General features: G+C 44.4%; 2 protein-coding genes across 2 annotated transcripts; one reads left to right on the top strand and one right to left on the bottom strand.

Annotated features, from left to right (window-relative positions):
- The first annotated feature begins 293 nt into the window (after positions 1 to 293).
- LOC144125312 (uncharacterized) lies at positions 294 to 2,521 on the top strand. Its single transcript, XM_077658577.1, has 2 exons — positions 294 to 736; positions 1,205 to 2,521. The coding sequence occupies exons 1-2, from the start codon at positions 522 to 524 to the stop codon at positions 1,383 to 1,385; spliced, it is 396 nt and encodes a 131-aa protein (XP_077514703.1). The 5' UTR covers positions 294 to 521; the 3' UTR covers positions 1,386 to 2,521.
- On the bottom strand, positions 1,361 to 23,465 carry LOC144125311 (integral membrane protein 2B). The gene is made up of 6 exons (XM_077658576.1): positions 23,178 to 23,465; positions 18,133 to 18,294; positions 10,002 to 10,169; positions 6,933 to 7,145; positions 5,886 to 6,036; positions 1,361 to 3,861 (listed from the first exon to the last, which is right to left on the bottom strand). The coding sequence occupies exons 1-6, from the start codon at positions 23,256 to 23,258 to the stop codon at positions 3,737 to 3,739; spliced, it is 900 nt and encodes a 299-aa protein (XP_077514702.1). The 5' UTR covers positions 23,259 to 23,465; the 3' UTR covers positions 1,361 to 3,736.
- Between the last annotated feature and the right edge of the window lie 90 nt (positions 23,466 to 23,555).

Raw genomic sequence — 23,555 nt, 5'->3', positions numbered from 1 at the left:
TATAGGGTAAAGTCAATAAAACCACGACCGGCTTTTGTCGTAGTAGGCATGGTCGTGGGTAGAACAGAGGAGCAAACACTTTATTTAGGGTGAAACCGAGAGATGAACAAACACATAGATGTTCATGGTGCGTCGCCCTACCTAAATATAACACACTGCAAAACGCATGGAGGAAGGAAGACTGCAAAACGGCACGAGAATATTCGACGGGGAACCGTGGGGGAACCTAAACATCTGGGGATAGTAGCTCTATGCCTGGCGGTAACGACAGTACAGGTACAGGTAAGGTAGATCTAGTTTACGGTTGCGCGTGCGCTCCATGGAGGAAAGAAGGTGCGCTCCAGGGTGCGCTCTCTGCGGCATTTTGTGAAATATGGTGTCTTGATACTGTGAACGATCGCGTTGGCGTTGGCAGAGTTCGGCGGGTGGTTTCGGCTACTTTATTACATGCTGTGGAAGTGCTTGAGAAGGAACGAATTGAACTGAAGCGTCAGAATTTCTCATCGAGCACTGCTTGCCCAATGGCACCTATTCGAATGCTCGCCGTCACCATCACGATTTTATGTTTCAGCGTCATGTACGCCAGCTGTCAAGGCAAAGTGGAGTTTTCCCAACGAAGCCGCCAGCACGAACTTGAAGTAGTCAGCCGGATTCTGAGCGTCTTCGCGAAGCAAGAGAAAAATCCGTGCATACCACGCGGTCGCATCCTAGCCATTATTCGGACCGAAAAGCCCAGGTCTCAATTTTTTTTTTTTTTAGCGTCTGTAATCTACCACCTTGCAATGCAGTCACCGATTGCCCTCTGCCTGCTCTATTCGAGCTCTAGGTTTTGCCAGAGGAATTTTCAGCTCCGCCAGCTGGTTAGCACATTTTTTAAATGACGCGGCGCGCGGCGGGAGTTCACTTAACAAGCGGCCTAACTGGCGCATCTTGTTCAGTTCTTGCAATAATTGGAAGTGACCCACGCGCATACCTTATGAGCGCCTGGAGAGATGACTTTGTGCAGCAAGCTTCTATGGAACTCGTCTATTTATGCAGGCATATGCATCGTTGCAGAGTGATGCGGCAGGATCTGGTGGTGACGGTCGAGTGGCAGCAAGCACTGTAGTGCCAAAAAAAAGAAGCTCGTAACGAAATGCTGCACATAAATGATTTCTCGTAAATGCCAGAGCCTAACATTGCTTCCTTTCTTTTTCCCTGTCAGGTACAACACCACGCTGTCAATCACAGTGGTGTTCATATCCAACCTCGTCTTGATGTTCAACCTCTTTGTGATGGTGGTGACTCGATACCTGCGCTACGACATTCGAAACAGCATTGGCCAGCTCCTCCGAGAGGTGGCTGATGAAGACATCATATCATCTCTTCCGAGCTCCTTTTATTAACCAATCTGAAAGGAGACAGCGCGAGAGAATGGAACCACTATGACAATACACGTGTATACTTGTGCACTGCAGTCGGTGGAACAGTGTGTACAGGGTGTATTATGCATCATGTGCGATACCAGCAGTATAAGTAGTAGTAGTTGTAATAGCAACATTTTTTCATAACATTCGTCATTCACTGTGCTTACAAAGCTGCAGTTACATTCTGGAGCATAAAGAGACAATAGCTAAAAAATATCCACTCTGCAACTCAGTATAAAACGGCCAAACACCAATGCGTGTAAATAAAAGGTACAAGAAAGAAAATATGGCATCACTAAACAATAAAATCAAGGCATTGAAATTACAGCTGTGCAAGCACTAAACATCCTCTTAATATCCATCGGTTCCACTGCTTCACTATGTCAGCAACCTTTTGCATGCAAATGAGTGGACATTTGTTTTTCTGTATCGACACTTGATACACTAGACACAAAGGTTGGTCGTTTTGTTTGACAGATGCTTTAACTGCTGTCAACAATTTGCAATAAGCAGTCACTGTAATTAATACCATTAATTGGCAAGTTATACAATGATGCTCAAAGCACTTCTTAGTGAAACACGGTTGCAGCAAGTACCATGAGCAAGTTGAGACAAAAAAAGCTGTTGGCAAAACAGAGAATTAAGTTAACGCCAGCAGCTTTATTAGCTACTTGCTGAATGGACATTGAGTACTATCGCAGTTTCTCGTTAACAAACATTACACAGCTCCAAGACCAGACGATGTATACGTGTTGGGGTCGCCACCACCTTTGTACTCTCCTATTTCTTCTACTTGCCCAATTGTTGAGCAAGGCAACAACAGCAGGCTACAATTGGCAACTAGGCTTTGTTCTCGAAGTCTACAAGTGTTTAAAAAAAGGGGGGAAAAAAATGAACACAAAATACAAGCTGGAGTGAATGTACATACGTGCAATAAGTATACTTGTGATACATGTGCACAATAAACGTCTTGAATGTTTACCACACAACCTGCACACGCCTGAAACAGTTGCTACATGATATTGGAAATGAACACACTGCAAATGCGATTTTCTAGTGCATCGATTTTGCACGAGTTCACAATAGCTCTACAAAAGCATTGAAGCCAAAAAGAACACTGGCCTGGTACATACCAGGATGTTGCTGGCACAAATGCAGCTGCATTGACTGCAATGCGTTTTTAGCCAACTACCATGACAAGACACACTTGCAACACATGTACACTGCAAACTGAACAAGGCTGGTTATGTGAAGTAAAGCTGGCAATCGGGTGACAACTTGCCAGAGCCTTATCTTTACAGCACATATGCAATCATTATGCTTAGGTTACTGGCCTAATCCATCTGTGCTACAGCCGACAGAGTTCCCAGACATTGGTAAGATTGATACAGACAATACTAAAAGCCCACCCCTGCAAGATGACAAAACGATGCAGCGTGTGACTGCTGTGGAAAGGTGAACTGCCTTTTAATCTCCTTCAGAACAACGAACTTTATTTCTTTGTTCAAACTTCATGAAGCAAAGAGGCGTTGCTCTGGTACAAGCACAAAATGCTGGGAAACTTTCGTCCGTGTTCGATTAGAACATGTCACCATAAAGCTTTTGTGACAGCATGTCCAGGATCCAACGACGACAGACTTGCTTGAATAGGAAATGACCTACATGCACAGCTCTTTCCATAACTAATAAGACAAAGAAAACATCTTGATAGGGAGACAGACATGCACAGAGAAGACACATGATTGCACCAGCCACTGAGAACCATTCTTAATAAGAATGACTAGATACCCCGTGGATACCAGCAATAAAACGGAATGAAATGCACCAAAAGAGAGAATGCAGGTGCGAAATACGTCAAACAGTAACAGTTTCCGGCATACGCAATGCTAAGCTTTACGAACCCACATATCAGTGAAGCAGTGGAAGTGCCCATCAAAATAACTGCTGGCACAGAAAAAAGCAAATGCTAGAACTTATTGTCACTACTCTAATTATACATGTATGCAATAGCAAGTAAAAATGCTGTCCAAAAAAAAAAAAATGGCTCAGAAAGAAAATGAACAAACCTAGGAAATGCAAGCAGTAAAAGCCAGCTTAGCAGATGAGTGACTGCTGCTTGCTTTTTGAACAGGACTTAACTATTAGACCGTGAACATAAGAGAGGGATAAAGAGAGTGGCAAGGAGGTGGGAGGGGACAAAAAGAAACCCTTCCTCAGCTGACACAAGCACCTTGCACTCCAGACACAGACTGGTGCGCTACTCTCTTCTTCACACACTCGCACTCTCTGGTCTAGCCGACAATGAATGCTGCTCCATTCCTTGTGTTCTCTCAGGCATGGGAGCCGCCAGCCCCAACAGCGTCATTGATATTGACGATGTCAAGATGGCTGATCTTGTTGCCAGCAAACTCAACAAAGACAGCGTGCTGGCTTTCTTCAATGCTGCGCTTGAATACTGCGAAGAAAAAACAGACAAGACCTTGTGATGAGGCACACAGTTCTGCACTAAAAAGTTGCACGTTATTTAATTGTTTTTGTTTGTGCAGAACAGGTGTCTTGGCATGCTTGAGTTTATTTACTGCACTAGAACTGAATGAACAATAACTGCAATTTCGGATTTCCAACTGCATAATTTTGGAAGCATATGCAGTTGTCGCTTTGGTGACTTTACAGTTACCAGCATGTATGGAAACGGTGAACTAATGCTATTTTCAGTGAAGACCTATACATGCAGAAAAGAAGGTGCCAAAACCAGTCCCAAGTGAATGCCTCCTGACTTATACCTTTTTTATACGAGCATGCAAAAACTCTTTTACCTAAGCGGTCCTTTACCGAGTTGAAGGACTTCTAAATGAAAGGAGTTGCGCAGGAGACACACGAGCGCTGATCTCTTCTTAGCGTTTCCTTCCGAACATGGTATCGAAAGCATAGCGCTAGATCTTGAAACAAAACCAGTGAGAATAAACAGATTCATCTCAAAATATAAATCAGAAACATATTGTATTACACGTGTTTTAGTAAATTTAGCTGCACTATATTCCGAAACGTTAAATTAAAAAAGATTTATTGAGACACCCTCAAGAGCCTTCACAGAAGTAGCGAAGTTTACAAGTTTGTCTAGCGACATTGCAGAGGCTGCGGCGTATGGCTGTATCACCATCGCCATGGAAAGGATCATCTGCTTACGAGAGTGCTGTGGAAAAAGTGCATTATAGCGCTTACTTAAGCTTCTGCACAACACAAAACTCGTTTTTATAATGTGTAATTGTGACACAAAAATGTACATTTACTTCGTTTTTTTTTTATTAGATAATTGCTAGCGTACACTACATTAGAGGCTACACCTTTATAGCCGTAAAAGAGATTGGCAATCTCCGGTTTCGGAAAAGACCACTTCTGGAAAGGCGATTAAACTCTGCGAATACAACTCCTTTTGGGAAGGTGTCTTTTTGTTCAAACACCTATAGAATGCCCGTGTGACAGGGGTATTAAAAACTGGTATCCTGGTTTACCACAGCATGGAATGAACTCTGGGTACTGGTTCGAGCAAAAATTACTAAGTATTTTTTAAACACTCATACCAAGGATTTCGCCACTCTCTCCTACACACATACACACAACACCGAGAGAGACAGACAGCGCTTTTTGGTGCTATGCGAAGTATGCAAATTAACACAAAGCCACCACCAGCAATTCACACTGACAGCAATGGAGTCAGTCAAGTTGCCAGTTTGCTCTATTCCTGCATTTTAGAATAGGACAGAACAGCAGAAGGGCTGAACGGTGCTCTTCGAAGATCTGGCTAGAGTGTGGGTGTTCGTATGTGTGACATGACCTCAGGACAGGACGCATGGTCTGCAGCAAAACTTGGCTCTGACTAACTAGGAGGGTGGCCTTTGGCTAGTGAGCTGGGCCAGTGGCATCCAGCAGATGGAGACAGGCAACAGGGCACAGACGCAAACCCATCCTCGCACATCATAACAAAACGTTTTGATAAGAGCTATAGCTCAGGCTTGAACTCTGACTTCCCTGTGCAACAACACTGGGGGTGGATAATGTTTTAATCAGGCAATCACTGCACTAATATGAGAAAACTCAGCTAAATTTAAGATTAACTGGCAAGCCCTATTTAGTGACAAAACTAGAATTCCTGTTTATGTTTCAAGCAAATACTGTAACAAATACACTGGAATAATATCTTTCCACTTCTGGCTTATCCAAACTGATGCACTTGTCCTGTAAAGGTCCCTTGTACCAAAAAGGTTCCTCTTAATTCAAACTTCACAGAATTCTAATTTTTCAGTTCATTTCAAGTCTGAACAATCAGAAACCAACTGTACTGCGAAAAGCTGCAAAAATTAAATGTTTGCAGATCGAACACTATGTTACACCAGAGAATCCCATAGGCCTACACCAGACAACTCCACCAGTGGGCATATCCCCTGGAGCCTGCCACTGGCCACATACAATAGGCATTACCTGGCACTGTCATGCGTTCCAGGCGGTAAGTGGGCAGTGCGGAGCATTCCCGAGTGATGTAGTAGCCCACGTCCCGAAAGTCCAGGATGGGGGGCGTCACGACGCGCATCCGCTCACGCACAATCTCCGTGTCCACGTCGTAGTAGCCAGCCTAAGCATAAGCACAAAAGTTGGAAGGAAGGACACAGCCTTGAAAATCATACAGCAGGAAGCGTTGAACACAGTTACTGATACACAAACAGTGCTTTGTATTTGTTCCAATATGGATGCTAAGCATATGCATGGCAGGACCAATAGGCTGTTTTCAATCAAAAACGAACCAGAAACAGGAAGGTGAGCTGAGCAGCTGCCCTAAATGTGATTCCAAAATTAACAGAAACCTGCTAAAGACTTCTTACACCATGGACGTGGCATTATGTTGTTATGCTAGGTACAATGTGATCAAACTTAACAGATGTGCTTCAACATGTCCATTTAGATTACATCCCACTGCCTTCACATAGCCAGACTGGGTGCCTTTCAAACAAATTGCATGCTAACAATTTGTTTTTCGCAAAGGCTGCGGTGAACATTCAAAACTCACAACATCAGCATTCATTTGCCTTTCTCAGAGCTACAAAGCCACCAGTGATGATGACCCAAGAAAGTTTATGCACTGCAAGCAGGAAAGGAACACTTTAGCCTCCATGGCTAAATGGTTAGCTGGTAAAGTTAGTGACTACACGTGCACTCAAATTTCAATGATGGCAAATGTCATTATGTAAATTTGTTGCCATCATTGCAGCAGCACCTTACACACATCCGGCTTTGCAGTTGCTGAGATAAATGCACGAACACCATTCACTGCTTGACAAACAACAAACTTGCGGTTACGCATAAAGGAGTTCACAGCCGAGTACCACATCATAATCCTATATTCATTAGACAGCATACACTCATACGTTCATTTCTGCATTTCAAAGCTTCAATCAAAGCAGTATGATATAACTTTGTACACAAGATGCGCAGATAAAATCAGAAAACTAAACATGTGATAGAAAAGCTTACCCGCATCTTGACAATCAGGTCAAAGAGTGAGTGTGGTGGTAGGACAAGGCTGCGGTTGAGCGGCATCACGAAACACCGGCGCCCTTCTACATCCACGATGCCCGTCTTGTTGGCCGCAAAGTCATGAATGAAACGGCCTCGTCGCCCATGTGAGAAGTCCGGCACCTCTATCTCTTCGTACTGCTCAAACTCCAGGTCCAGGTCAAATTGCTCCTGCATGCCAAATTAATGTTAATCGCTTAAGATTCTTGAGCGGCTGGAGATTAAAAATATTAAGCTTGTGCGAATAGCATTTTCTTTGGCTGAAAGAAAATTTGAAATGAACATTTCAAATACTTCTGGCAAACAAAAAGGCTGAATGGCACAACAAGCATTTTCAGTCATGTATTTTTCTAACGTCAAGGCCGTGATATTAAAAAGGAAAGAAACAGATTTGAAGCTTTGTACATGAGGCTATGTTGACCTTTTGCAAAAATGGCCATCAGAAACTGGGGCGGTCGACCTACATGCAGAGCCAACCTATATTTTTGTGAGGTGCAGGATCTTTTTGCGATACTTTCAACTGCTTGTCTTAATTGGGACTGCATTGTTGCACAGCTATTAGTTTTAAGATGCGATTGCATGGACACTTGCAAGGCGCACACACTGTACGTCAGACACCATCTCGTGCCAGGCATTGGACAGGGGCACCCATCTCTATGGGCGCCGTGCTGGCTCCCTCCCATGCTCGCGCGACGTTCATCGCACTTGATTAGCAAATTTCAGGGGAAGAAGTGTGGCTGCGGGAGCTGCGATCAGCTCAGACTCGACAGTCAAGGGGGCTGCGCGTCCCCTGACTAGAGCACGCCACCGTGCTGGTTTCTGTACATTTGCGGTGTGGGTAACGCGGGCACTGACACCTGGCAGGTACAGAGCTGGGTGCCGCACATGCGCAGGATGGCTCCAGCATACATGCGGCTCATGCACATAGGCAGTGTCCATTCAGTCGGGGCTGTGGGTGTGCCATGATGCCACCCTGCAGAAGGTACGTTGCACCGAAACCACATGAAGCAAGCATTCCAGAAACTTTGCACGCTTGAGACAAATACTCCGAAATTTCAAATACTTTACTAGTCGACCAAATATTTGAAATTATCAATTAATTGCACAAGCCTACAAAACACACATATACAAGATTATATTATTAGCAGAGTTAAAGATCAAACACTTTTTTCAGTGGCATAGCTAAAATAGAAAAAAGAACAGTAAATAAGTGAGCACTGGTCACATAGTTCCATGTCAAAAAGAAACTAATAACCTTTTTCAGTTATTGAGGATCAATTGTTTGTTCATAGTTTCTGTGCATGAAATCTTGATATCACACTGAAAATTTTGTAAACTAAATGCAAGCAGTCTTTCCTGTTACAGCCACAGGGAAGATGTCTGATGCTGTTGGTGCATGTGTACTATGCCGCTCACCATGAGAGCTGCCGCATCATCAGATACTGCAGAGCGGTTCGAAGAAAGGATCAAATCGCTAGCTTCTTATGCATGTACAGCATGACTTTTATGTTTGCTGCTAGGAAAGCTTCTAATCCTGTTGAGTTCAGCAACGTTCCACATGTCTACGCCTCAGGCTTCTGGAGTGAAGCAAATGTGTGAACAATGCAGCCTGAGCCATGCAAGCACATAATGTGAAATCGCAATTTTTTTTTTTTCTCTCATATCGGGATTGTCACCTGGTACATAGGCGCTGCTATGTTCATGTGCACAGGTCAAGTGTAGCGTATATACTCGCGTAATGAATCTGCCCCCCACTTTTGTCATCCATAATTTACTCTTTTTTTGCCTTTAGCTTTTTGTAGGGTGTTCCTCAGACTTTGGGCTGCCACAGCACAGACTTTGGCAGTGTGCCAAGCACAACTTGCTTATCTTTTGAGGAGAGCTCCTGCCAGAGGGTGGGTGGGTGTGGGGGGGGGGGGGGGGGGCAAGGTGCCAGGTGAGGCCCTCAGCGAATTTGACAGAGCTCCAAGATGTTCTGTGCTTTAAGCTAAGGCTTAAACATTCGCATTACACACTCTACACACTCCCTATCAACTATGCAAAATTGACGGATTGCGTCAAAGTGAACAATGTGGCACAAACACGTCTGACTACGTGCGTTTGTTGATGACGGAAGGACGGAGATATATGAAATTTAGACCCTTCTGAAAAATCTCGAAAATGTTTTCCCGTGTAATGGACCCTCCCCCCAAACTGACGTCAACATTTATGAAAAAAAAGTGGGTCTATTATACGAGTATATACAGTATATTTGACGTGCCTCAGATGCAGGTTTTCTCAGATAAACATGCCATGTGTTTGTGTGTATCCAATGTGCATATCAGCAAAAAATAACTAACAAGTGCTGCTAATGAGGACTGTGAGAATCCTGGTGAAGCGTGCTCATGTCTAGTATGACCTTTTCTAATTCCCTGATAGGAGAAACTTATTTCTGCTACCAAAAGGAAGCATCTGCAATCAGTGAGACTGAGGCACATCTGCCTAGATTCAGACACAAGCGTAGTGTCCTTGTAGTGCCCTTTATCTTACAAACACAAAACACAGAAAAAAAAAGGAATTGCATGGAATCTGTTACAGTTACCATCGGTGATATGCATAAAGGTACTTCAGGGATTTAAAACTCAGATTATGACCAATGTTGCCTTATTGCTGGCAAAACAACTGTACGCTTCAGAACACTCTATTTTCCGATCTTGAAACACATTTTTAAAAACAGCTGCATTTGCATAAACTCTTGAAACAGTGCCTTCAAGGCTATGCATTTGGAATCACTAAAATGAGTTCACTGAGAACAAGTGCTCTAGAGCATTGAGTGCCACTCAAACTTCACGAGATACTAATATTGAATGACACCCACTCAAGGTTACACTAACTTTTCCCACCTGCCAAGGGAGTTAAGCACAGCGACAGCACTTAATTTCAACAATTAATCTGACTGTTTCCACAAGCACAGGCAGCATAAATGTATGTCAACAGTTGTGCAAGAAATAGAACTGCGTAATTAGTGACTCTTTATTCTGTGCTCACCTGAAAGACATTGTTCCTCACAGGGTCCATGATAGAGCTTCCGACCTCTGGCGAGGAGCCAGAGCCACCTCGTGAGCTCTGGCGCAGGAACTCTGAGCCGGACATGACTGGGGGCATCTTTGAGTCCGACACATATGGCACGCCACACCAGCCGCGAAAGTGGCGGTACTGTCATTCAAGTGGTGAAGAGAAGAGAGAAAGTGGAGAGCAGCAAGTAAGTGAATTGGAGCACACTTGTCACACATACTAGCCACCGAAGGTAGTTGTAAATGCAAAGATTTCTGTAGATTAAAAACAGCACGTCACTTATCCATGAAAGGTATGCCTAAAGGTAGCAGTGCTAGTAGCTTATTATTTTCTTTAAAAAGGAAGGGAAAGGGTAAGCTAACGGACAGGAAGAAAAAAGTCTCATTAGGAGTCATATTAGGAAGAGAGCAAGAGATGGTTTACATACTACTACATACAGGAAAATGCATACATACAAAAACATGTACATAAAAATAAAAAGTTAAACAACTAGAGAATATAGCTTAGAATTGTTAGTCTAAACACTGTTGTGTTTTGCTCCACCTGAAATTCAAATGTGCGTGCACACCACCCAATGAGCCCAGAATCGCAGTAATTATTTGCACATCCATGTATGTGCATTATACTCACATCCACATGTGAGCATAATTCAATTAAGATCTAAAAGAGACTATTAACAAAGTGGTTTATAGAATATTGTCTAAAAGAGAAAATGCTAGTGAAAAAAAAAAGAGAAAGATGTTTGACACACACACACACTAACACAAACTGTTTCTCATCTGCTAACATGGCATTCTGCGGAAAAGATAACAACACAGGAAGCCGTGCCTTAGTTTGTTTCACTTAAAGCAGGAAAGATGATGGGACTCTAGTGCAAAACAAAAAAGAAAACAAATAGCCATAAAGTAAAAACAAAAAGCCCCTTCTAAGCTCATCAAATACAAAAAATGCTACTTCTCGGGTGCTGTGTCCCAAAGGATTCTGGCTGACAGCTAGAGGCGACGGGGATAATGGACTTCTCTCGTGGCGTTCACTGACTGGTGCTTCATTAAAGTTGTTTATCTCTCTCTCCGACAGCTACAAGATACACAAAAAACCAACAACACGATGTTACTCAGAGAGCAGTCTTAGCCACAGCTACTGAAAAGAACACTGCAACAAGATTCTAGACTTGCAGTCTGGAAGGCCATTTCTAATGTTGCAGAAACTTAAGCGGTAACCGCATGAGGCGATATTCCTTCCAATACGTCGCGCGATGACACCGCCGTCGCCCATCGCTGCCGCTGGCGCAAACAGCACGAAGCGACGGGACTCGGCGTCGGACTCGGCGCGTTTTCAGTGTTGCTCGATTGCGGCCGCTGCAGCGTTCAGTCATTTTGCGTTAATTAACGCGTAGAACAACGCTCTTAAGGCTTCATACAAGATAAAACACAATAAAAACATTGAAAAAATATATTTAAGTGCGCCCGAGGGACGCTGCGATGAGGCGCCAGGCGACATTCCTGCGCTCTTGCGACTTATGGTGCGTGTAGGACATACCCACAACACCCTTTACTTTTGAACTTCATTAATGAGCATTTCATTAAATTCTTGCATAGCTGCCATGGTGAGGGATGCGTCGGCTGTTGCTCCGCGCGGAAAGCCCGCTGAAAAAAAAAAAAAAAAAATCGACTTTCGTGCGCAAGACGGATCGGAAGTTACTCACCCGCAAGGCCTACCGTCATTGGCTAGTCTCGCACGGCACTTCCGGGCGATGGGCGAAATTTTTTGCAAACCCAGAACCTGGGCGACGCGATGCTTCGGCAGCCTTCAGCCCATCGCGCGGCGTGTCGCCGCGAATTTTCGCCTCATGTACGCAAAAACTCACGCGAACGGCCGGCGTTCGCTCCGTCGCTTGTGGGCAACCTCCATGCAAGCGAAGGCGGCAGGCGACGCGAACCCGCGACGTGCGCAGCGGACTCCAGCTTAGAAACACGCCCGTAACCTGTTCTCTCTCTTAAAATTTTGTGAGTGTGCCTCATAGTCAGGGCCAAAGGAATATTTCCTCTACGGTAGCGGTGTAGCGGCAGTGGAGATAGCCAAAGGCGTGCTTGCGGAGACGAAGTCACATCACGGGTTCACTGGGGAGGTGTGCTTTCGTTCGGTGCCTGGGCACTCCGGCTTAGTAAAAACACTCCCATAAACTGTCACCGCAGTTTGATTGTAAGTGAGCAAACTATAATTTACCAGTGAGAATGCGCGCCGCGAGTGTTTCTGCACAGTTGGAGCGCAGCGGCACGGTGGATCGAGCACCGGTACCCGCGGCTCGACACGCATCTCTCCCTGCAGTACGCCCACTCGCGTAGCCCGCTCCAAATGCTGTTAGCCCTCCGCACCCAACAAGTAGATTGTTTTAATTATTTAAATCATGCGGGTCTGCCTCTTAGCTACAATACCAAATATTTTATCGACGGTGGCGATGACCAAGACGACGGGCGGGTTTCGTGAGATGCACCCGTGAGAAACCGTAGACAAACCGGAAACGGCTTTGGGGGGCTATGGTTGGCCAGTCGCGTAGGGGACTTCCGGGCGACAAGCGAAATTTTCTTTGGATGCAGATCTGAGCGACACGGCAAGCGACACATGCATTTTGCTTCGCGCGACGGCGTCGCTCGTCGCTTGCCGCCGTCGTCTTCACGTTCGCGTGAGTTTTTGCGTACATGGAGTCCAGGCTTTAATTTTGGAAAACCTGGGGACACTTGGGTACTTTCTAGCCAATCCGACTGCACACAAGAAACTACCTAGGTACTTTCTGGCTCCAACAAGCAGTTGCAAGCAAAAGGACGTTGCTAAAAACGCGGCGGCTGTGTTTTTATGGAGGAAAAACGCTATGGCGCCCGTGTGCTGTGCGATGTCAGTGCACGTTAAAGATCCCCAGGTGGTCGAAATTAATCCGGAGCCCTCCACTACGGCACCTATTTCTTCCTTTCTTCTTTCACTCCCTCCCTTATCCCTTCCCATACAGGAACCGTTTCCAACGATATATGAGAGATACTGCGCCATTTCCTTTCCCCCAAAAAACCAATTATTATGTGCCCTTATGGCGTGGTTCGATATATATGAGACAGATACTGCGCCATTTCCTTTCCCCAAAAACCAATTATTATTATTATTAGTATGTGCCCGTTTGGCCACATATGTAAAAGGACTAAGCAAGTAGCATTGACATTGGGAGCAATATATTACAACTAAAATCTTCACTTCAAGTTGTGACATGCATGTGCCTATCTATACCTACCACACTTTCTGCCAAGCAACACAGAACAGAACTGGTTTTCTGAAAGCCTAACCATTTACACAAAGCCTCAGGATGTGAAGGCACAAACGAAAGGTACCACTTGGCTTTCTTATGTCATTCCTTGACGCAGCATGCAACATATAAGCATATATATTAAGCACAAAATGCATTTTGAAAACCACAGAAAGTGATAGTGGGGAAAAATTCACAGGGTCATGTAATTACATAATGGGCTGGCAATGTGATAGCATAAGAAGCTGTTGATGCTTTTACCTGAAGTGACCTCACTCCCCTTCAGCCAATGGGCGAATTTTATGACTGACTGCACATTTTATTCCCAATGAGGCTTCATCACATTAAAAGTGCATACCATGCAATTCTGTTGGTTTCCGGAGCACCAAGAAGGCAGCTGCCAATTTAAGCAATGTTGCCATTTTTACTGTGAAAGCACTACTTCGCTAGCAAAGCTGAAAAACCCGAGGTATGTGTGAAGCCTCATCCATTGACCTTTCATCGAGCGCCAGCGGCAGAGACAGCTGCTCCGTCAATGCGCAGAACTGGCACCCTCCCCCCTACCCGCGCACGGCTGCCGATAGCGGCTGACAATCAGATCTTGCATGCGGTTGGCTTTCTTTGAGGTGGTGTTGCCTCAAGTGCTCTCATGTCCTACTCAGTTTAGCTACGTTAACGCCCTGCCATTTTTTTTTCAGCTTCAAATAAGCTTAGCATGGTTTGTGCCCTGATGAAAAGATGTCCATGGCGTAGTAAATTGAGTGTGCCCAATGACTGCACGAAGTGCAGAATATCCCTTCATGCATGTATTTAAATCAATCTCTTTCAAGCACTCCACCTGAAATACTGCTCGTCTTTCTGCACTCAAATCCCACATGCAAGTCTGCTTCATATACAAATGTATATGCCATTGGAACCTGTTCGCGCCAAGTGGCTGAAATGAAACACCGTTATTGAGCGGCCCTAAGAAAATGAAGTCCAGCAAGTCAAGTCGACAGTTGCCACTCACAGCCAATAAAGGCAGGCACCCTTGAAAGTGAGTGCAAGCAGATCTTCTAATCCTATTTTCACACCAAATGGCAATGTTCCTTTAAAGAATTTGGTCACTTGTACGGGGTGGTAGCGTTCCATTTCTATGGCAAAAATAAGCAAGTATCAATGCAAAATGCACTGCGATAAGTAGCTGACCTCCCGCTGCAGTGGCTTAGTGGTTATGGCATTCAGCTGCTGAGCCCAAAGTGGCTGGTTCAAATCCCAGCTGCGGCGACTGCATCATTGATGGCAGCAGTGGGATGTCAGTTCAAGTTAAAGAAACTCAGATGGCCAAATTATTCCGGAGCCCTCCACTATGGCCTCTCTCACTGTCCATGTGCAGCTTGGGGATATTAAAACCAATATATACCATGATAAACGATCAGAGTGCACTGAAAAATTAAGCATGAGGAAACCAAAAAAGTAGAAGAAAGGAGAATTAAAAACAATGAAAACAAAATAATTTTATTCACATGGACTGTGCCCACATAGGGGTACATAAACTTCCACATGTGGCCAGTCCTGTGCGGTACAGACCAGCCAGTAGGTATTATTGAGATGTTTTTAGCTATGACCTGCTATGGCTGTGGTTCTTCATGATTTGGCAATGTGATGACCGTATTTAGACTGAAGAACACGTCTAGGGCCATACTGAGGAATTCTTGGCAATGTGATCATACTTAGAAGAGCTCGTTTATGGGAAAACTTGCTAAGTCATTCCATACAAGCCAGCTTGGCAAGTCTTGTATCAGCCATCTCACAGCTGCTTTGACTTGATTATAAAGCCAATTTTATGTTATGCAATAGACGAGTTGCAAAATGGCATCCATAGCAGCGCCATCTATGCACAGCTACACAAAGCTCATTGTAGCCGCCATTGTGCAGGAGCAAGCCGAGCGGGCGTAGACGCGAAGGTCTGCCTTGCTCGCTTGCCTGCCGCTTGTTGCCGTTGCCAAGTGCGTTCGTGTTTTTTGGACTTTGGTGTTTGCTTGGAATCAGCTGGCTACATTTAATGACGTGACACCATGTCACCGAACTGCTGGGTGCCGCTGTGAGCGCAGTACGAACGCTTAGACAAATCTGGATGAAAAGTAAGTGCGCGCCATTCCTATCCTCACTTTCGTGATGCACGCGCGTCAAAGATGCCAGCTCAGATTATCTAACGCATTCAGATCATGTTCATATGCACGCCTCATTGCTGCTGTCATTGACGGTGATCAAACATGTGCGAGGATAAAAACAAGCGCTGATTACAACTGGATTTGGGCAGCTAATGAAAAAATTGCACTCATGAGATTTGCCGTTTGCTAGGTACAGCGTACGTGTACTCTGTTTAGTTGCATCAACCATTGTAGCTGAAACAACAAGGTTTTCACGTAAAGACGCTGCAGTGAATGACTTGAGTCACATTTGAAAAACAGGTGAAACAAAGTATTTATTAGTGCGCAAATAGTTACTGCATACTTGCGTTAACGCTGGGCTAAGCAATGGGTTTGGAGTGCATTGGAGTGCATTGTATTGTAGTGCATTGGAGTGCAGGTTGGAGTGCATTGTAACTAGAGATTAGAGGGCGGCGGGGGCGGGCCAACAAAAATGATGGATGTTGGCTTGCTGTACAAAAAATGAAACCATTTCCATATTTGAGGGCCCTACAGCTCGACGCATTGAAGCGGTATCTGCATGTCCGCGATGTCGAGATCAAGCTTCTGGGCAGAAATCATTTGCACTGCTCTGTTGGATTGCTAGTATTCCTAAACCATTTTGGGCACAATAGCTTTCCCTGTGCTGCATGACATAAAATGCGCAGCTGGGCAAAAATGGCAGTCCTGCATTTTCAACCATGACAAGGCATATTGTAAAATTAATTTTTTTTTTTCAGGTCTCCTACCACAGCATCCCAAAGGAGTCGGACATTTACAAGAAGTTGATTGTGGCCATCAGAAGGAATGAAGGAGCACTTTTTAGCGCACCAAAAGCGACCAGAATCCACTTAGTTGAGAGTGACTTCGTCGCTAATGCTGAAAATGGTTACCAGCATTTGCACCAAGCTGCCGTGCCCTCAACATTTGCATTTAAACAACCTAAGGCTGCAAGGAAACTAACTACCAGCTAAAACGACACCACTACAGCAGTGAGGTGATTACAGGCAAGCTTTCCGGACGGGCAGTCTGACATCTCGTCGATGATGTGCGCCGTGTCATCCACCGCAATCATTACGGCATTTTTCTTCTTATTGCGAAAGCATGGCGCTTTCAGGAAGACAAGAGCACCGTTGTAAATAAAGATTACCTGTTTATGGATGCTTTCAAAGAGCTGTCCATTAGGTGTTTTACACGCTTTATATTTGACACTTCGCTAGGTGCCACAAATACAGTTTCATGATTTTGCTGATGGGTGTTACTTAAGAAATTAGCGCATACGAATTATTTAAAGATTTGGACAAGTTTGTACATTTTTAAGAATATAAAACGGCGTAAAAACAAGGGACTGAAAGTGGACTACACAATGCGCCATCTTCTGCGCTGTTTGTCAGCATGCGCGCTGAGTTTTCAAGGAGTCGATTAGCATGACAAATTACATACTCTTACTGGCTGGTTAATGATACACAGGTGTTTACCCATTGAGTTGTAGTCAATCAGCATGACTTTAGAGGCGCTGATTTGTTAGCGGCACGCAGGAATTGCCTATTGAAGTATATAGCGTAAAGCACGGCAGCCTCTGGCTGGTGTTTGTATTCAGAGCAGCCACATTGGCGTATGATTATATGTGGATGCTGTGGTTACGATCGTAAGTACACTCAGTGCACGACCTGCTCTCGCAGAACAGCCGGATGCTCTGGTCCGAGAGCGGCTGAATCGCCGTCGGATGATTTTGCCATCCCGTAATGGGATATATTCACTGCGACCAGACTCGCTTGCCTTGCTGTTTTGCACAATGGCGGCGCTGCACAGTGTTGCCAGAACTCGCTTTAGCATTTTACAGCATTGCTGGCATTTATGCAACCCGTCTATATAAAAGTGCTTTCTGTTGCTTCTCCTTATCTTTTCATTTTCTTTTTTCTTGCCCTGGTGGTCAAGGCACACATCAGCACAGATGCAGCTGGCAGGTTATTTATTCTGAGAGCTTTTTTTTTTTTCGGGTACTAAAGTTCATGTGAGAATTCAGCATCCACCTGTCTGTTTGTTCCTTTTTTTAGTGTGTCTGCTTCCGCAGCTTGATTTTTTCTGCTATAAAAGCTTTAGTAGAGACAAACATTTATTAGGGTGAAAATACTTCGAAAGTTAAGCCAAGCATTCACAAACGGTATTGGGACTTGAAAAATGAACCACAAATAACTTTCAGAATTGCAACCAACCACACTCACAATAAAAAATTACATACTATGAACAAACTCAATGACAGCACCACATTTAGGTTACCATCAGCAGCACTTAATGCACTACCGCAGAGAAAGCATGAAAATTTTATAAGCACAATTTCAGAAAGCAGGTCAGCATATGTCTCAGAATAATAAAGCAATCATAAAGCAATCATTCCACAAACTGCGGAAGAATTTTGGCTGACAGACACTCTCAGTACAATCGGAAGTCCGAGGAATGGCGTAGGGAAGTGTATCCCCAGACCTCTGACCTGCAAATTTTTAATTACGGTCCATACACCTCGAAATTATAGAGAGCAGTGCCTTGAAAGGACGAAACAAACAATAAGAAAAGCAGTATAAACAAAACTTGCACAATAATCTATATTGTCCCAAGACAAAGAGTAGCTGGCAAGTCAACAAACCTTGTAGTGTGTGAACTGCCTGTAAAGGTAGACACCACCAACGATGCCTGTGGCCAACACCAGGAAGGCAGTGAAAAAGACGCACAGTGTTGTGGTGGTGCTTACACGGCGTGCCCGCATTGTCACAATCACTGGGCTGCCTTCAACATCGCCCTCGTTTCCCTGCAGAGGTTAAAGAGAAAAACAGCATCGGACAAGGGTACACAACTCATATTCACTGCAAGAAGGAAGATGCAGTTCTACCTCCTTTCCTATGAAGGGCGCACAACTACAACCCTCCTCATCCAAGTACACTGAAGCTTCAGTCCTCAGAAATGAGCACGGCTGCAAAAACATATCTGCTTTAGCACTGCTAAAGTTAGCTAGTTCACAATTGGAAAGACACAAAAGCAGACAGCATAGAATGAATGTGAAGAGGAGAGAACATGAAAGCATTTTTCTTCCGATAATTCATTTTTTTTTCTCACAAAGTTCAGTTTTCCTTCAAACTGTATAACCAAAGCGCACAGCTGAAGATCATTTTCATGAGTTGGTTATAACTCTCTTCTTTCCTTGTCTCAGTGTGAGCAAAAAAAAAGCAAGAAAATAAGAACTGGAAATGCCATGTGGCAACTGCCAGAATAGCTGCTCTCTACCACTACATTGATGCACGGAAACTTAAGCTCAAAGTGGATGCAGTAAGCTTTACGCTGAAGTTGCCACATTTCTTTTAGCTTGCCAATGCTTGAATTCACCCAAAAAGAAAAAAAATACAGTAGGACATTTTAACAGAACTACTCAAGCCGAACACCTAGTTCCGCTGTAATACTAAGGGCACTGAGAACATACAGAAATGTAGACCTTATTAGAACAGAAGCAAATTCAACTGATGTACACTTTATTACAAGAGAAGCAAATTCAACTATTGTTACACTGATCACCTGAATATGCACCAATTTTCTGCTGAAAAGGATTCTTTTCAAATAAGCAGAAGGCAGGAACAGAATCACACCAACTGCTGTAGCGAATGCTTAAACTGCCAGTAATCAAACAAGTCTTGCTATTGGTGGCAGCAAACTGCTAGGCCAGACAGAGTGAGTTCTGCCCAAATTTGGTATTAAGAAAAACCGTACCTCTAGACATCCAAAACATGCACGCAGTCGACTATTCACAGATAAATATAAACTTTCTTTTAAACATCATTCAGATGAGTCTTCCTAATCAGTGAAGTGTCATTCTTCTGTTGAAATCTAAATGCCTCATCTAAAACGTTGATAAACTTCATGCACTGTGAATTTGTACAGAGAAAGTAGAACGAAAGTGAAAACAAATCTCTGAAACGTGCACACACCAAAGGCTTAGAAAATCTACTCATTGTCTGTCAGTCTTGGCTCCCACCTAAATGCACTAACACTCTTAACGTTTTATCACTATGTTTTTTGCAGATAGAAACAGCTGCTATGGCCTTTTTTTGCGCCCTAAGGTCACCAAAAACATCCGTAAACATTCTCAGAATTCAGAACACAAAAACACACACACACAAAAAAACTGGCTGCATCATGACTTTTATGAACGTTATTTAATGCCAAGCCTTTCAACGAGCTGCACATCACACAGCAATGACGATAATAAAAAGGTTTATTGCACAAGGCTGGCAGTCCAGCCTAAGTGGGGGGGGGGGGTAAGGAAAAAGGCTGGGAAATAAATATGAGAACGGCTATACTATAACTGCTCCACATATGAGTGCAAATTTGTCCTTTGGCATAAATGAACCAGAAATTGACAATGATCTGAAGAGAAGTCCAGAAGACATTGAAAAAAATAGAGGCACAACAGCTGACAATTAGGTGGTGGGGAAGATGTCATGATCATCATCGATACCTCCAGAGCTTTCTCTATACCTAAGTATGACAATACAAACTGGGGCCATATGTTCAAGAAAGAACAGCAGAGTACTTGTTGTCGCTTCCATTTCTTCTAACAGTGGGCCTAGCAACAAACCTTATTAATTTTCGTACATTCCCGCTTCCATACCAGTTCACTGGACAGCATAATGCAGTGACAGTGCTTTGGAAATTCCTCACTGTCTTGGTTATGAGAAGCTTTGCATACTGCAGCTTCGCAACACTTGCAACACTTAAGAGAAAGGCGGAGGCAAAAAGGAAAACTGAATGCTCGATGCTTGTTGAAATTGCTATAGCCCAAGAAACATTCCAAGTAATGACATCCACTCTCATCAATCACGAATATTTATTTAACAGGGTACAATGCAAAAAAACTACGAAGAGCGCACACACTGTTTGCAAAACTTAGCCTACAGGTGTTTATAAGTGTTTAGAATTACGGATTAAAATCTAAAGCTATATTATATGTGGCCACCATGAATAAACTGTTGGAAAGAGAGAAAATCACACATGTCTAATACACGTGGCAACTAACAAGACACTTTCCACCTTGACTTTTCTACCAGCAAGTTGCCACGTTGCACCCAATCCATTGTTCCAAGAAATAACGCCCAGAGCACTACAAGATGTAATACTCTGCAGCTTGGAGTGACTTTACCAAAGTTAGATAAGAATATTAGAACAAGATTTACAAAAAGCATAAAAAGGAGAAAAAGCCCTGAGTGGTGCCACTACGTGTAACGGACTAAATCATAGTACACGAGCCCATAACAACACATTTCACATCATGAAATAAACCCCTATGGTGTGAAGTACATACATTAGTGCTGATCTTTACTACCATACAAAAATGAAACAAAGGACAAAACACAGCAAAAGAAAAAAAAACATGAATGCAACACGCATTTCACTCACAACAAATGCTTTAATATTGAAACCAGAGTTCCCTATGTTTTTCCCGGTTTCCTTCGAATCATTCAGTTTCGCAGTTTGGTTTGCTACAGTGCTGATACTGCCATGTGTGTTTACAAATATAAACTAGCCCAGTCACCATTTTGGCACAGGATTCATTACTGAACTAAAAGTTTCTTGGCTAAAGGAATGGCATCTTACGCCAAACAAGCACAGAATGGTGAGGAGCACAGCTGTTGACAATACTTGACAAAGAATAAGTTCAGAATTTTGAACTTTAGTCCTCTTAATACACAACAGGCATGCCATGCAGTCCAATGGACAAGAATTTAACTACACCTCTGAATCCAGTCCCCAGGGCACACTAGCATCAACCTGAGCACAAAGCTTTGTTATCAGCTGGCAGTTATAGACCAATGTTGTGAAGGAGAGAGTTGTATTTGGGTCCTATAATGTGTGCAAGTGAAATCAGGCAACAGTTGGCATAGATAGCCAAGATTGCCAATCGCGCGTCCTGGAGACTTTGGTCCACCTTGTGTATTACATAAACACGGTGTAGGAACAGTACACTCATCTGCTTTGCTTACGCAGGTACAAATGAATGAAGGAAAATATGTTTGATAGGCGCTTGTCAGTTCACGTTGGCATCAGAGCTTTTTCTCAGTTGGAATTTTATTGCTGACTTTATGGAGGACTATGGTGGCTGTGCAGCTGTGATTAGTTCTCTTCCAGTATTATTACATAAGGCTCATTGCATCTATATCCCAATTCCGCAATGCCTCTCAGGTTTCGACTGAGTCAAATGCTTTTAGCATGTCTCCATGTGAAAACTGACCATTTTTCTTTCCCACTATACACTCACTAAATGTTCGAAGGTTGAAATAAACATTATTTCGGCGCTTTTCAGCATGGCTGACCACGTTCGTGTGCAGTAGTACACCACTAACACCTCACAGGCACCTGTACATCCCAAAGAAAGTTACTTCATATAAGCATGCCAAGGATGATACAAAATGTAAAGGCACCAAAAACTGACGTTGTCACGCCTGCGAACGACGATCATTAAAACACGATCCAACCTTTCGAACCAAAATGCATGAATATTTCGCGGCATATGCGGCATTCAGACGGCACAACTTTCGGGGAGCTAGGCGCACATCACGTGCCCTTGAATTATAAGCACGGCGCCGGCATGCTCAATGGCGGTGCAGACGTGTAGCGAAAAAAAACGAAAAAAAAGTATGACGCCAGCTTCTTGGAAGATCACGCCCGCCGCGAGTTCTTTCTTGGCACAGTGCAAGGGCGACAGTACGTTGTCGACATCGGTATTTTTGCTGCGGTGCGGGCCCAGTCCAAACGGCAGAGTTGCGCGTGCCCCTAGTTCTGAAAATAAGCGATCTCTCTCGAAAGAGGCAGCAACCTCTGAGGCACCCTTGTTTTCTCCACGCGGAGAGCGGCGCCCGAGAGGCCGACTGGGCCGAGTCCAGCAGTGCCGGGTTCAAACAGCAGCAACCGCTTCCCGACCATTGGGGAGAATCTTCTCCGCACTACAGATGTAGTACGCAGTACAGCTTCCTCGCTTTATACGTTTAGCTACGCCCTCGCAAATTACGCTGCCAGACAAAAGATCGAGGCAACTGCGCCGGCGCTTGAGCCCGGTAATCTTATAGCTTACGCAGACGCCCCCCACGGGCTAAGTTACAAGCGGTTACAGGCTACTCCCTACTACTTTGTTTTGCTGATGCACAGGAATTCAGAAGAAGACATTAAAGTCAAGAACTCGAGAAGGTATATTTGCTCAGAAAAAGGCAATTCAATCGCAATACGGCGAAAGCGAGCAGGCATACAAGAAAACCGAAACCGCGCGGACTGACTGGAGAGCACCCCTTGACAAACAGAAACTCCATGCCGTTTCATAACAGCGGCCTGGCCGCGCAAAGAGCAACTTGAACAAAGCGAAAAGTGAAGGAACAGCAATGCGGATGCTGACGCGGCACGCGATGTAACGAAGATAAAGCGCTCTCCAACACCGTTCCTAGCATTTCAGAGAGACAACATTGTTGTTGATGGTGTCCCTCGTCAAAAGTGCGCATTTCACAGATGTCGCGCGTCCGACAAAGTGCACTGGCGCAGATCACTTCGTTCGTCCGTCAGGAATGCGTCAGGCGTGAACGGAAACGAAAACCAGTCGTTATCGAAAGCCGGGGTGGCAACTCCGGCGATATCCTTTTTAGCGTAAGCCTAACTCACCGATTCATGTTGAACGAGAGGCTTGGCCTGGGGCGACTTGGCCAGCTTCTTTTCAGTCAGTGGTTGCGTGATGATCGTCATCTTGCGACGATGCCCGTTGTCGGTGCGGCACACGGATTATCGTAACAGCGGCTCGCAAGAACGGCCTTGCGACGCACAGCAGCGAAGTTACTGCGCTTTCAGATGTACGCACGAGACTGGCTAGTGGAGTCTCCAACGTCTCTACTCTCCACCACGGAACTCTCCGCGCCTGGCGACGGATATCCTTCGCTTCGATTTGTTTTGTTTGCGAGCACGCTGTGCTTCGCGGTGGAGCCGCTACTGGAACGCTAGGGACAAAATGGACAAAAACTAGCGCCATTGGCGCATGTGGCGAAC

The sequence above is a fragment of the Amblyomma americanum genome, chromosome 3 (genome assembly GCF_052857255.1).
Source record: "Amblyomma americanum isolate KBUSLIRL-KWMA chromosome 3, ASM5285725v1, whole genome shotgun sequence".
Taxonomy (NCBI): Eukaryota; Metazoa; Arthropoda; class Arachnida; order Ixodida; family Ixodidae; genus Amblyomma; species Amblyomma americanum.
The sequence above is the reverse complement of the archived record's forward strand: the minus strand, read 5'-3'. Positions and strand labels throughout refer to the sequence as shown.